The 16,013-nt window shown below is 39.6% G+C and overlaps 1 protein-coding gene across 2 annotated transcripts in view; it reads left to right on the top strand.

Moving 5' to 3' along the window:
* KLHL20 (kelch like family member 20) overlaps nt 1-11,972 on the top strand; it is a 35,193-nt gene extending 23,221 nt beyond the window's left edge. For both annotated transcript variants that reach the window (XM_054711737.1, XM_028152041.2), the window contains 6 exons: nt 278-461; nt 1,634-1,777; nt 5,577-5,710; nt 6,777-6,985; nt 8,376-8,482; nt 10,689-11,972. In XM_054711737.1, coding sequence (XP_054567712.1) covers nt 278-461; nt 1,634-1,777; nt 5,577-5,710; nt 6,777-6,985; nt 8,376-8,482; nt 10,689-10,773 — 863 coding nt within the window. In that variant the 3' untranslated portion in view covers nt 10,774-11,972. The remainder of the gene's footprint in view (nt 1-277; nt 462-1,633; nt 1,778-5,576; nt 5,711-6,776; nt 6,986-8,375; nt 8,483-10,688) is intronic.
* Nucleotides 11,973-16,013: the final 4,041 nt, after the last annotated feature.

Below are 16,013 nucleotides of genomic sequence, written 5' to 3' on the forward strand. Positions count from 1 at the left end.
AGCTCAATAAAAACAACAGTCAAGCTTTCTAGCTAAATTCAGTATTCTGTTCTGTCACAGTATCTCCCAATCTCATTTGAATTGATATCCTTGCCTGTCTCTGTAAAATGGACCCAATACTAACTTAATTAGGAATAAAAGATTTTAGCAATTCCAGTGGACTAAGTAAAAGTCAACGTGTTAAATCCAAGCACTGGTCACAGTTTACAGGTTGGCAGTAAGTGGTACAGTCTGTGCTTTGGGACAGGCATTCTGACCATTTTCGTTACTTCTCCAGTTGGTGGTTGGTGCAGTGGAGATGCCATTTCCAGTGTAGAACGATATGACCCCCAGACCAATGAATGGCGAATGGTAGCTTCAATGAGCAAAAGGCGATGTGGCGTTGGGGTCAGTGTTCTTGATGACCTGTTATACGCGGTAGGAGGCCATGATGGATCCTCTTATCTAAATAGTGTTGAAAGGTAAGTAAGGTCAATGTGAACTTTGCTTCTGTACAATTCATATAGTTTCATTTGGGATGTTCATTAGGATACAGGTAGTATCCTAATGTTTTAGTACTGCATCTGTGGCACCAGTTGGCAGCCTAGACCACTTAGCATGACATGCAAGTCCTTTCTGATCTTACCTCCACCTGTTCTTCCAAGTCTGTCTTCCATGGCACACCAGTGTTCCCTAAACGTGCTACTGCAGACCCACTAAATTACTCGCTGGTCCTTAGACACGCTATCCTCTTTCCTACCTCTTTCTCTATGGGTATGCATGCTCTTCTTTCTTCGGAAACAGTGCCTACTGAATGGTATTATTTATGCAACAAAAACATGCTTGCATATAAAGAATATATGTGTGGATAGATATATACCTTTTTTTTAAAACAGGAGATACGTCCACTCATAGAAAAAGACATCATTTTTAAAAACCTATTTTTATTTTTTACAGAGAGGAAGAGGAGAGGGATAGAGAGTTAGAAATATCGATGAGAAACATTGATCAGCTGCCTCCTGCACGCCTCCTACTGGGGATCAAGCCTGCAGCCAAGGTACATGCCCTTGACCGGAATTGACCCTGGGACCTTTCAGTCCACGGCCTGATGCTCTATCCACTGAGCCAAACCGGTCAGGGCTATACCTATTTTAAAGTGTTTTACTGACAAGTCTTGTAGGCTATACACCAAAATGGGAAGAGACCAGAAATCAAATGTAATTCAAAGGGAACTTTAGCTCTCTATATATAACATCCTGAAAAAAAAATTACATTCATATGTAACTTCTTTAAGTAAAAATGAGTTAAAAACAAAAACATAGTCCTGGCTGGTGTCGCACAGTTGGTTGAAGCATCGTCCAGTACACCAGAAGGTGGTAGGTTCAATTTCGCGTCAGGGCAGATACCAGAGTTGAGGGTTCGATCCCTGGTAGGGGTGGGTACAGAAGGCAGCCAATCAATGTTTCTCTCATCCATGTTTCTCTCTCTCCCTCTCTTTAAAAATTAAAACAAAAACATAAATGAGACTTTCATATGCTTTAGTTATTAGTCATATTTAGGGGGAAGAACATAGATATTGTTATGTCAGTGAACATGTAAACATAGCCATACTTCCTTTGTGTGAGGCAAACTCTGCTCTTGATGTTCTCGGCAGGTATGACCCCAAAACAAACCAGTGGAGCAGTGACGTGGCTCCTACAAGCACCTGCAGGACAAGTGTTGGCGTGGCAGTGCTTGGAGGATTTCTTTACGCTGTCGGTGGCCAGGATGGTGTGTCTTGCCTCAACATTGTTGAGAGGTAATTTTTTTCAAGTTTTAAAAGGCATATGGAGGGTGGGAAGAGATTAACCAGGAACTTTATATGCATACTAGAGGCCCAGTGCACGAGGGTCCCTCGGCCTGGCCTGTGGGGATTGGGCCAAAACCGGCTCTCCGACATCCCCTGAGGGGTCCCAGCTTGCAAGAGGGAGCAGGCCAGGCTGAGGGACCCCACCGGTGCACTATCGGGCTGGGGAGGGACCGCAGGAGGGCTCCAGGGCGTGTCCGGCCCTTCTCGCCCAGTCCCGATTGGCCGGACCCCAGCAGCAAGCTAACCTACCAGTCAGATCATCTGACCCCTGGTGGTCAGTGCAGGTCATAGCAACTAGTCTAACAGTCAAGAGATCAAACACTTAGCATATTAGGCTTTTATTATATAGGATATGCATAATTCATGGACATAGTCAATAGTGCAGTGAAGGCCTAGAGGGGGGTGAAGTGGAGGGCATCAATGTGGAGGAAGAAAGGGGATATCTGTAATACTTTCATCAATACAGATAAATTTTAAAAAATAAAAGATATATAGAGGGCTCCTTAAAAGAAGCAATTTAGGACACTAGGGGATCCACCATTTGGTACTTTTCCCATGGGCTTTAAGGAAAACGTTTTCAGTTGATCTTAAAGTCTAGGAAAATGAAAGGTATTACTTGGTTTTTCAAACTATGTGCTTCACTGATGAGCCTAAATTAAGTTGAGATCATTTTAAAATTGCATTCTATATATTAGTTTTTTCTCACTCTGTCCTAGAGATTAGATTTGGAGTCTCATGTGCTATGATTACTGGTAAGAACATAGACATATTTCATCCTCACTTCTTAAAAAGAAATGCTCATGACTCCAGAATTTTTTGAAATGGCATTTATTAGTTGGGTTACCATGTTTAAGAGTTTAACTCTGTCTTAAATAAAATTGTAGGTAACTCTTAAAAGCTATCCTATCTGTCAGTAAACTTATTTCTTCACTTTTAAAAACCATGCAAGAGTATTCTGGAAAGATAAAGCAACAGCATAATTTTTTAAAAATGTATTTTTTAAAAATATATTTTATTGATTTTTTACAGAGAGGAAGGGGGAGGGATAGAGAGTTAGAAACGTCGATGAGAAACATCGATTCAGCTGCCTCCTGCACACCCCCTACTGGGGATGTGCCCGCAACCAAGGTACATGCCCTTGATCGGAATTGAACCCGGGACCCTTGAGTCCGAAGGCCAACGCTCTATCCACTGAGCAAAACTGGCTAGGGCAACAGCATAATTTTTTAATCTCTCCAAATTCCCACATAAAAATAAACACAGCAACAGATAGCAAAGCTAAAACACTATGGAAAAGTATGGAGCTTGGTTGCATGATAATGTGAATGTTCTCAACACTTAAAAATGGTTACAGTGGGAAATTTTATGTATATTTTACCACAATTAAAAAAACAAAGCCCTGTGGACATTTAAAATAAACTAGGGGAAAGGGTATCCCCATGAATTCCAAAATACAAATAAGCCAAGGAAGCTACCAATAGGTACAAGACCTGCATGATATCATTGTCTGTGCAGGAGAAAACAGAAAAGCAGTTGTTGAAGTCTAACAGAGCTAAGAACAGAAAAAACCCCAAATAGCCAATGCGTGAGGGGGAAATGTATGAACAGGTGGAACTAAGAAGGGTGTTGCTTATTCCCATTATAGAGCAAATGCAAGGGACCTACAACTAGATCTGAAGGACTTAGAAGGGGGTTTCTCAGCCTCAAGTACGACTGACATTTTGGGCCAGATACTTCTTTATTGTGGGGGGCTGTTTTGTGCCCTGTAGGATGGTTAATAGAACCCTTGGCCTCTACCCACTAAGTGCCTTAGCACATGCCTTGTGACAACCAAAGGTCTCCACACTTTGCAAATGTGTGTGTGGGGGAGTGGGGAGGGAGCACAAAACCACCCCAGTTGAGAACTAGCCAGAATGACCTTCCCATACAGAGCCCACACTTTGAGTGTAGAATCAAAATCGAGCAGGATAAGGACAGCAGATAAAATGAAAAGAGAAGGCCAAGATAAAAGTAGGATACATCTCAGCAGGAACAGCCCTTGCTGGTTTGGCTCAGTGGATAGAGCATTGGCTTGCCAACTAAAGGGTCCCGGGTTCGATTCCAGTCAAGGGCACATGCCCTGGTTGTGGACTCTGTCTCCAGTGGGGGTGTGCAGGAGGCAGCCAATCGGTGATTCTCTCACTTAATTGATGTTTCTATCTCTCCCGTCCTCTCTGAAATCAATAAAAATATAGATTTAAAAAATAAAAATCAGCAACAGCAAAGTATTGAGGTTAGATCCCATACAAAGTTAACATAAGAAGCAGAATAACATCTCTGTAGACAATAAACACACAAGACACACCTACAGAACAGACCAAAACTAATCAGCTACTGTACAGTGGAACCACGCTTCTCAAACTTAATTCATTACAGAAGGCTATTTGAGAAGCGATTTGTTAAAAAACGAATCATTTTTCCCCATTAGAAATAATGTAAATTGAATTAATTTGTTCCAGACCCCCAAATGATTGATTCCGTTTTAACCTTTCTTATATACAGTACATGTCTAATGTACTGTTTAATCTTCAAGCAAACACTTTTTTTCTTAAATTGACCGAACCACCCCCTACTAGCCTTAAAGGAATCACTTTCAGCACTCGTTCCGGGGTGTCTTTCAGGTCAGCATGCAGCCTCTTTGCTTTTTCATATGTCACTGCCTCCCAAACTGTCACTGGCTAACTGCTTTTCCTTTATCCAAGTCAACATTTTTCTCCCCCGTCATTGCTTCTTTCACACTCTTAGCAACATCAGCACTCCTGATGGCTTCTTTATGTTTTAAAATTGGGCTAATCGTATAATTGCCAGCAACAAAAGCATTCCTTTGTTGCCTGAGAGACGCTTTTTGTCATGCTGATGAATCAGCATGAAAGGGTTGTCAGGTCGTACAACTTGGTCGAGAACCGAATTGTTCTATGGGAAACATTTGAGAAATGAGTGGTGATTATATTTCAAAATGTGCTAAAAGACATTAGGAAAATTATGCAAGATATGAAAACACTACATACATCAGAATTAGAAAGGCAGCGAAAACAAAAGCAAAAATGAACAATGGGACTACATCAAACTAAAAAGCTTTTGCACAGCTAAAGAAACCATCAAAATGAAAAGGCAATTTACTGAATGGGAGAAGGTATTTGCAAATCATACATTTGGCAAGGAGTTAATATCCAAAATACAGGGTGGAGCAAAAGTAGTTTTCCGTTGCTCTTCATCGCTGAGTTTCTTAGCAGTGGGTGCCTGGAACACGGGCACTCTTATCTGAGGCTCCAGAGGAGTGGTCTCCAGCATACAAGAAGGCTCGTTATGGAAGTGCCAGAAAGGGCTAGAAGTGGAAGTTACAGAGTGAAGGGCCATTGCCGAAACCACAGTGACAAGGGAGGCGAGCAGAGGGAGCAGGTTCCCTTTGCTCCCCTTGATGTCCAGTCCTTCCTTTTGGCAGGATCTGATAGTCAGCTTGGCAAAGGACAGTGTCTTTTTCAGAGCACTCGCAGTGGCATCAGAAGTCTGAGTGCAAATAGCTCATAACTGACACAGGCACTGGGTCTAAGCTTTTCCCCGTAAAACTAGTGAAGTGTGTTAAATTCTCATTGTGCATTTGACCGTCGCATGTCCATGTCTCCAGCATCTTTCGGTGATTTCACACCTTACGAAACATATCACTTACTGGAAACATGCGACATGTCGTCTGTGGTTTCTCTCACTGCAGGTATGATCCAAAGGAGAACAAATGGACCCGAGTGGCTTCCATGAGCACCCGAAGGCTAGGCGTGGCTGTGGCTGTGTTAGGAGGCTTCTTATATGCCGTAGGTGGCTCTGATGGGACATCCCCACTCAACACAGGTTGGTCCCTTCCAAAGTCAGTCTGCTTCCCCCGAAGCAACATGTTTTCCTTAGGAGAGTCTCCCTACAAAAAGTATTAAAGTCGGGTGCCTGGCTGGTGTGGCCCAGTGAGTGTCAACCCATGAACCAGGAGGTCAAGGTTCAATTCCTGGTTAGGGCACATACCAGGGTTGTGGGCTGGGCCCCCAGGAGAGGCGTGTGCAAGGAGGCAGCCAGTCAATGTTTCTCGCTCATTGACGTTTCTATCTCTCTATCCCTCTTCTTTCTCTCTCTCTCTAAAAAAAAAAAAAAAAATCAATAGAAACGTATTTTTAAAAAAGTATAAGTCAGGCATACCCTGTAATTTATTGGAAATATTCTTTTCCCTCTAGGAGAGTGCAACTCTTAGCTCCCTGGGCAACCAGTCTTCTTGTATATTCTCAAAATATGTCTTTCTCCCTCTGCTGTACAAGCTGCTGGGAATTTATGATGAATAAAAGAACTGTTTTCTTAATATGACCAGTTCCCTTCCCCCAACCATCTCTCCTTAGCATACAAAAAAAAAAAAACCCCTCTATATCAGTCTAGGGATAAATAAAAACTTAATAGCTATAAACTGGTTTATGTGTTAGTCCTTTCTATTTAAGATAATGGATATTTGTACCTAAGGATGTTGTCAATGTGGCACTCAGATATATTCATTGTCAAATATCTTCTCTTCAATGGCTTAGAATGACTGCAGTAGGAATATAGGCAAGAGTGTGATAGTTGTCTTAAGACAATAAATTATTAGTACAAAATGGTGCTAATAGATCATAAAGATAACAGAGTGAGGCCAGGAGTCACCCAGCCAATGAGTCTTACAGTCAGAACTAAAACTTGGAACCTTGACTCCAACACCTGCCCTTTCTACCCTCCACACCTGGAAGACACCAGCCCCTGATGAAAGTATAGCGCTGTTGTCCAATGGCATACAAGTCCTCAGAAGCAAAAATCAGGTTATTGAAAATGTGTGTTATCACAAAGTTTCAGTGGCTGTGCAGAAAACTAGAGGTGAGAGGAAACGGCTGGCTTTTTTTCCCTGCAGTGGAGCGCTACAATCCTCAGGAGAACAGGTGGCACACCATCGCCCCCATGGGGACCCGGAGGAAACACCTGGGCTGTGCAGTGTATCAGGACATGATCTATGCTGTGGGAGGCAGAGACGACACTACGGAGCTCAGCAGTGCGGAGAGATACAACCCCAGAACTAACCAGTGGTCTCCAGTGGTGGCTATGACATCCCGCCGTAGTGGAGTAAGTGCCCAGCTACTAAAAACTTTGAAAATCCAGCACCAAGAGAGGGCTGTGCAGGACTCTGACATGCATCACATAACTCATCAGGACAGTGCAGAGGTGCAGGGCAGACAAAACAATCCCTGCGATTTTGTACCAGGGAAAATTTTATTTTGATTGCTGTGTCTCAAGTAGTTAAATATATCCATCATACCTTAGAGATTTATTTTTTATAATTTAGTATAAGTTGCATCTGAAAGGCATCTCCCTGTTTTATCTACCACCATCTAATTTCATCCATATTCATCCCATATCTATTAGGGCTAAATATTTCTACCTAATATTTCTAAGTAATATTCTAAGGAATTTGCATGCCAGTATAAATGTTCTGGCCCCACCACCAGTCTCCACAAACTGGTTTGCGTGTGTTGTATTTACAGTATAGGCAGATTGCGCTGGCCTGTGTCATATTCTAGAAAACTGGATCCGGTCAGGAGTCCATCCATGTAGCACAACAGGTGGGAGAACCCAGCAGTGGCTGAAGGCTCCGTGACCTGAGGATAAAAGTCAATTCATTCTGATTTGCACAAATCGGAACACCACTTCGTGGCTCAGCAAGTGAAAGCATTCACATAGCTGTGGCTCTTTATTACTGGTACTCAACAGCATCTAGTTACAGTCCTGCTGTTTTCACTGCTACATTCTGTTGATTTTATTTTCACTTGTTTAGCAAATATTTGTGTGCTGGGAAAGCAAAATTGAGTATGATATGACTCCTCCCCTCAAAGGGCTTCCAGTTTAGTGAAAGAAAATGTTTGCAGCTAATGATAAAAAAGACAAATCTGTAGTAGTGGCCTGTGCATTAAAGGAGAGCATGGGAGAATAGGCTTATCAGAGAAAGGCACATGTGAGCTAGTTCGTGAAAGAACAGATGTTCTTGAAGAGAGAAAACAGCGGCCAGGGAATGTGTGCAAAAGCACAGATGCGTGAAGTGTACGGCACTGTCTGGGACTAGAAGCAATGCTATATTACTGCAGCATTGGTTTAAAGGTAACTTTTGTGGCAGTTTAGATAGTGGATTAGAACAGGCAAATACCAAAAGAAATATAGCAGTTTGGAGGTTCTAGTTCATTCCCAGTGAATGCTTTTTCTAAAATTTAATATGTTTTGAACTCTGTAAATATCCTACTTGAATATAAAATTTTCTAGTTCCCATAATTTAATAGATTTTTGTTTTTTCCTCTAACACAGACAAAAATCTATTAAATAATAAGTAAACCAAACAAATCAAGCAAACCAGAAGGTAAGGCTATAAAGAATTATCTTTTATTAAAGAGATTTATCTAGAAACCATTCTGCATTTTCCCCAGAGATCAGTTTCTTTAGCAGACGTTGTGTTTTGGTCCTATAGGTTGGCCTGGCGGTGGTGAATGGACAACTCATGGCTGTAGGAGGTTTTGATGGCACAACATACTTGAAGACCATTGAAGTTTTTGATCCTGATGCCAATACATGGAGGTAACTTTGCAGCTATGTTATGAATCACCTCACTGTTGCCTTGAAAATAATGGGCTTGAGATAGCCATGACTGTCAAAATCAGGTATCGGCGCACTGAATTATCTCTTGCAGTATTTTGAAGAGAGATGAAGTTACCCATATTTGGTGGTTTATTTTAACTTAATTGCTTTAAAGTGGCTGACATCTGACAAAATTCTTCTCCATGGTAACTGTCCAGATTTATACTTGAGAATGACAGAAACGAGGTCGGGGGGTGTCTCTCTAGGCCCATCATGTTTAGCAGAGGAAGAGGAGGCACGGAGGAAGAAAATGACTTGCCTAAGCAGGTTGACCGAGTTCCAATTAGAACCTCGACCTTCATCTTTCAGTGCAGTTTTTCAGTGTCCAGTAAAAACAAACTGCAATTACCTTTAAAAAATATTTCATTTAAAACCAATATTTTTTCCTTGAGCTTTTAAAATCTACTTAAAATATATTATTATTCTATTTTAAAGTCTAGTAAATTTTAAGTCACTTTTAGGAGGAGGCTACATCTTAAGGGTTTACTTTGCTTTTAAATCTTTAATTGTCTAACAAATCCTTGCTAAGCACTTAAGTGTTTCTTACAAAATCAGGTGGCTCATGCATTTATTTTAAAATTTAGCAAAATTCTCTTAAACCTCTAAACTCAAAATCATAGCTTTAATTCTTTAATCACATATTTTATATGTCTAAGAAACACTGGCATATTAAAGCATAAGAACTTAAAATATCAAATATATTAAGTTTGAGAATTAAGAATTAACTATATAAAAATACTGATAGTTCGATGTACCTCATACCAGCCTTTTAAGGAAAGTTTTACCTTCCACACAATTTGAGGCCTGTTTTTCAGTAAATTGAGCCTCTTTGCCTAAACAAATTCTAGGGTAGGCATCTCTGGTTGAGGCTGCACATCAACCACAGGTATCAACATGAGATCTGAGGCAGCAGACATCCTGAAAGGTGTTCTCATGGCCGTGAAAGGTAAGCTGAGGTCTATTTTATAGCCACTGCTCCAAAAGGGGCAGTCTCACAGCCCATCCCGTTGGGTTCTAAGTATACATTTTCTAATTTTGTGCCTGTAGCTACCCACCCAGATTTCTCATCTGTTTATAAGATTCAACTAAGTAATTTATTAAGTTCTTTGTCTAGTCATCATTTTTTGGATTCTGCATCTTTCTCCTGGCTCTGTAAGGCTAAGCCAGACGAATGACATTGTAGCCCTTTTTGTTTCAACCTTGTTCATTAAGTAAAGAAGCACTGAGTGTTGTAGACCCTGGGAATTCAAAAGTGAACAAAACAGAACTCCCTGCCCTCAGGAAGTCCTCACTGCAAAGGTAACATCTAGCAAAGCCTAGTACAGGTAAGGGAGATATAATGGCAGATTTTCATGAATAGGAGCCTCCCTCTTGGGGCATAGTTCCTTCCACATACTCAGATTCCCACTAAAGTTAAGAAAGCTGTAAGACATTTACTTCTGCCTCATAATTACTATGATCCTATATAAGGACTTGTTTTTCAATAACTCTCACTAAATAGAATTATCTGTTGAAAGATAACTGTCTAAATATAGTAGTTATAGAAATCCTTAATTTGACGATAATCTTGTTTACATGTCACAAACTAGATGCTGCTGACTTTACTTACGTCCAGTTTTGTTCATACGAAAGGCCCTAGCTGGTTTGGCTCAGTGCATAGAGTGTTGGCCTACAGACTGAAGGGTCCCAGGTTCTATTCTGGTCAGGGGCACATGCCTGGGTTTCAAGCTCCATCCCCAGTAGGGGGTGTGCAGGAGGCAGCTGATTGCTGTTTCTCTCAAATCAGGAAAAACAAATAATTGATGGTTAGGCAAAGGGAAACCTGGGTGGGAAAATACAGCCAGGACCAAAATTATAGTATATAGGGTTCTGTATAAGTATAAGAAATCAGTCTAGGTGTAAAGTCATAGTCACGATGCAAAAAGTAGTAGATATAAAACAGTCCCCTATAAGTGATAGCATTTCAGTTAGCATCTAAAATAATTCTGCCACTTGCTAGTGCTCACAATTCCAGCTCCTAATCTTTGGAAGCGAAGTTTGAAAGCTAAAAATAATGTGATATAAAACATAGATACATGTTTTATTATCATCTTAGTTATGGAAAAAAATGGTTTTCAGTTAGAAATCTGATTTTCTTTCTTTGCAGGTTATATGGCGGGATGAATTACCGTCGGCTGGGGGGTGGAGTAGGAGTTATTAAAATGACACATTGTGAGTCCCACATATGGTGAACGTCTAGAAGACAGCTGTGTATGCTCCACTGGATTCTGGAGCGCTTGACTTTGGAGCTTTCTACAGCTCGGGAAACACGAACAAATTTTATTCTTTGCCGGTGCCTCAACTATGGAAACACAAAGTACTTCACCTGTAGGATGCCATCTTTGCACAGTAATGTTCATTTCTGTGCAGAATATTTATTTTTGGTTTTAATTTATCATGGTGGGTGTTTTTTTTAGCTTTCCTCCCAACCAAAATAAAATATTCCAAGCAGTGAAATTTTATTTTTAAGATACTAGGTTTGAAAATGCTAATAAGGGGAGAAGGGCTATATGTGATCTAGCTATTATTTCTAGGCACTCCATCCACTCCAGTGACAAAGATCGGAATGCAAAGTGTGTAAGTTAGCCATCTTTCTTGCACTAAGCCCCAGAAGACTTGAAAATCTTTTTTAAAAGGAGTATTAAATCAATAAAAGCAGGACTCAAAGTTTTCATCAGTGGAACTTTGCATCTTGTTTTCTGCTAGATCTAGAGCCCTACTGCGTGCCTCTACAAAACAGTATGTCTTGAGAATCCCCCTATGGAATCATGTGTAACTCTGCATGTTTTTACTCAAAAACATTACCAACTGACTGAAGCAACTTTCCTTTTGATTTGCATATTGCTACCAAGGACCAGCAGGGAGAAATGTGCTCTCCCCAGCAGTGAATTGTTGTGCAACTTACATTTGATGCTCAGGCTGCTGAAGCTGAAGCTCACCTGTAATCACAGCTGCCAAGGAATGACTTCTTCAGTTCACAGGATAGTACATGGGAAGGGGGATAAAGCAAGCTGAGGCATTTTATTAATATCTTGGTTCTTTTATACAGCTATATATTATCCTCATTCTATAAAGTCACTGCTACTATTCTCACATTGCACTTTTTGGAGAAAAGTTAAAAAGGAGAAAATGCTAAAAATTTCAGTGGTTGAAATTTTTTTGTCATTGTGTTCATAGACCTTTTGCGGGAAAATCTTTTAAGACTTTATCTACACAAAAGGAATAACCTTCTCTTCTCGCCCCAAAAAAATATTTGGCAACTTTTGTGTTTACATTTAAAAATCATTTGCACCTTTACAAGGAAAAGTATTTGGTAAACAATTGTTTACGTGTATCATTTATGCTTTTTTCTAGCATGTATAACTTTTTAAAATAAAGAGTACTTACCATAAAAAAAGTTTGGTTAATGCTTGTGTCTTTACTATTTAGATGTTCTGTTTCTATATCATTTATATTTCCTTTATATAAAGTTAATAAACCAGAAATAATGAAGGGATTGCTAGCTAGAATGTTAATTTTATAAAGATTTTATATAAAAAGTTTAATATATAACAATGTTTATATTAATATATTACCTAACCACTACATTTGTTTTCTGGTATAGGACTTAGAATTTGGAGCTAGAAGGACTCAACATTCATCTATTCCAGACCCATTTGTTTCTTTGCTTTAAGACTGAAAACCCAGGAATCCTCCCTTCCTTAAACAGGCAATGAATGATAAAACCAGAAGTCAGTTGCCCAAACTTCCACTCCATTTCTTTCTGTGCCCCATTGCCCCTGCAGGCTGACCTGAAACAGCATACACTAACAAACCTTGTTTAACTGGTTAGTAACATTGAAAAAGTATAAAAAATATGAGATCCTTACAGTACTGCATCATTAACAGCCAGTCTTCAAGGCAAAATCACCTATTTCTCAAGGCTCTAATATTACCTATATTGGAAGAAAAGAAGACTGATAAGAACAAAATTCTAGAGGTGAGACTCTCCATAAATAGGGAATTCTCCAATGGGAACAATGCATATGGCTGTGATTCAAGAACAGAGACCCAGGAACTACATTACTGGCCAGTGTTCACTGGAGCCAGGTTTATTACAACTTATTTGCATAGTGATTTCCACAACTCTTATAACTGGGCCACTGGGCTTTTTAACTCAGATTCCACACTGAGCCTCCAGCATTTCATCAATTACAGTTCTGGTTTGCTTACCCCTGGCCCTGGTTCCCACGTAGTTTCTGCTCCAGTAAACATGACTCCCTGTATTCACCTGTTTGTCTCTACAGTCTTGGGGGCACCAATTTGTCCTGTGTCCTCCCCTCTCTTAGGGACCTAAAAAGAGGCATTGACTTTTCCATCTGTTCACCTTTTTACTTGTTGCTTAGGACAGAGTGGCAACTTACAACCTCCTTCCATATGAAACCAGAAGTGAAGAGTGTAGTTTTGAGTAATAAGTTATGAATCATCTCAATAGATACAGAAAAATTTCACAAGATTCAACATCCATTCATAATAAAAACTCCCTCAACAAATTAGTAATAGAAGAGAACCTCTTTAACCTGACAGGACACCTATGAAACACCTACAGCTAGCATCACATTTAATAGTGAAATGTGCTTTCCCATTACCATCAGGAACAAGACGTACTTTCTTGCCATTTCTATTTCTTATACTGAAGAGTAGCCACGGCAATTTAGCACAAAAAAGAAATATAAAACATCCAAATTGCAATTAAAAAGTAAAACTGGCTTTATTCACAAATGACACCAATCTTGTATATAGAAAATCCTAAGGAATTCACTGAAAATACTAAAGTAAACTTCAGTGAGGCCATAGGATACAAGAGCAATATACAAAATCAATTATATTTCTGTGCAATAGTAACAAACAGTCCAAAAATGAAATTAACAATTCTATTCTCAATAGCATAAAATACTTAGGAATAAATTTAACAAAGTGCAATATTTGTATACTGGAAACTATAAAACTTTGTTGAAGGAAATTTTGAAAGGTAAGTGGAAAAATATCCCACGTTCATAGATTGGAAGACTTAATTATGATGACAATACTCCCCAAATCTACAGATTCAACACAATCACTATCAAAATCAAAGCTATCTGTTTTACAGAAATTGACCAACAAATGCTAAAATTCTTATAAAAATGCCAAAGAACCAGAATAGCCAAAACAACCTTGAAAAAAGCTAGAAAAGTCATACTTCCTGATTTAAAAAAAACCACACTACAAATCTACAGTAATCAAGTCAGTGTGGTATAGGCATGAGAACTGACATATAAATCAATGAAATAAAGTGGAGAATCCAGAAATAAACATGTATAGCCAACTGATTTTTAAGAAAGGTGACAGACAATCCAATGGGATAATAATCTTTTCTATAAATGGTGTTGGGACTAATGATATCCATATGTCAAATGAATTTGGATGCTTACCTCGCAGCACACATAAAAGTGAACTCAAAATGGATTACAGACCTAAAGTTAAGAGTTAAAATTATAAAAATCCATAGAAGAAAACATACGAGTAAACTTCAGGACTTAAGATTAAACAATGATTTCTTAGATATGACGGCAAAAGAACAATAAAAACATTGATAAACTAGACTTAATCAACATTTAAAACTTTTTGCATTTCAAAAATAAATGAGCTCATTCTGATATTTCCAATTAAAATTTAGTAGTAGTTTCTACTTAGCTTACCTGATTTTATAATTGTGTATCTTTTACACTGTAAATCTTGGTTTCTAATATTGTTATAATTACATGTTTCATCTTATTATAAATAGTGGTAAAATAATACCAATATTATTAATAAAAATATAACTGAATAAAATTTAATATTCCTTTGCTGCTCTTCTTTTCCTAGGATATAGACCTCTAACAGTGTACAGCCCAAATAGTAAACATACTAAAAATAATTCTGTGTAATTATAGCATGAACTTAATATACATTAGGTTCATTTGTTTTCAATTTTAAGGATTGCTATTTTCCCCCCTTTTGGATCTAATTTTGTTTTATAGCTATATAAACCACTTATATGGTTCCAAACTCTAAATGGAACATTCAGAGAAGCCTTAACTTTCATTCCTGTCTCCTCTCCCCAATTCCTTCCTTTCTCCTATTATTAACCACTTTTATTAGTTTTTGACTTTTCCCTTCTATTGTTTTTTTTTAACATAAAGAAATACACACACATATGCTTCTATTCCTTCCATAAAAGAGAGCATGCTATACACTAACTTCTCCATAGAGTCTGTACCATTTCTAATGCCCCTTTACCCGTTTTCCCTCTTCCACTCTTGTCTACCTACAATTTATTCAATACCTTATAAAATATAAAGTGGGTCATATTACTCTCCTGCTTAAAAACTCCAGGGGCTTCCCATTGCATTTAGGGTAAAATCCAATTTCTTCAGAGTACCTATGAAAACTGAGATTATAGGAATCCTGCCTCTAGGTATTAGGATTAGGTTTGGTTATGAGCAAGAGACCCAAACAACAATAGCTTAAAACAAGATGGAAGTTTACTTCTCTGACACACACGTCTGAAGGAAGGCCTCCCAAGACTGGTACAGGGTTCAGCTTCAAGAAGTCCTCAGGGCCCTAACAGGTTTGGCTCAGTGGTTCGAGCGTCGGCCTGCGGACTGAAGGGTCCCGGGTTCAATTCCGGTCAAGGGCACATGCCCGGGTTGCAGGCTCGGTCCCCAGTAGGGGGCATGCAGGAGGCTGAAATCAATCAAAATAATTTTTTTTTAAAAGTCCTCAGGGCACAAACTCCTTCCAGGCCATGTTCCCCGGTCCTTAGGACCTGACCCTCATCCCTGTGACCTAAAAGAGCAGCTAGAGTACCAGTCATTACATGTGTGCCAAGCAGCACAGTTGGAAGAAGAAAAGAGCAGGTACATGCCTGCTGTGGTTTAAGGAAGAGTCCTGGGAGCTCTACCTAACCCTTCCCTTATATGGGTCAGAACTTAAGAGACTTCTGAGAGGCTGGAAAATGCCGTTTCTGGGAAGCCATGTGCCCAGCCAAAAGTTGGGAGTCATAACACTACTCCACTCGTCCTCACTGTGCTCCAGCCATACGTTCCCTTTGTTCCTCAAACCGAGCCCTTACCTGTCCCAAGGCCCCGCTCCTGCAGTGTCACCTGCCTAGCACACTCGTCCTCAGATCTTCACGTGGCTGGTTCCTGCTCCTCACTCAGGACTCAGCTCCCTGTCACTTCCTCAGAGCCCTTCTTTGACAGCTGTAAGTAAAGTAGGCCCATCCCACTCACCCTTTTCTCTCCTCACTGCCTTATTTTCTTTATAGTGTTTTATCTCCATAAGAAATTATCTTTTGCCTTCCTCCATTAGAATATAATTTCCACAGGGTAGGGATCTTTTTTGTCTTTACTACTCTATTCCTATTACCCAA

The sequence above is a fragment of the Eptesicus fuscus genome, chromosome 22, assembly GCF_027574615.1.
Source record: "Eptesicus fuscus isolate TK198812 chromosome 22, DD_ASM_mEF_20220401, whole genome shotgun sequence".
Taxonomy (NCBI): Eukaryota; Metazoa; Chordata; class Mammalia; order Chiroptera; family Vespertilionidae; genus Eptesicus; species Eptesicus fuscus.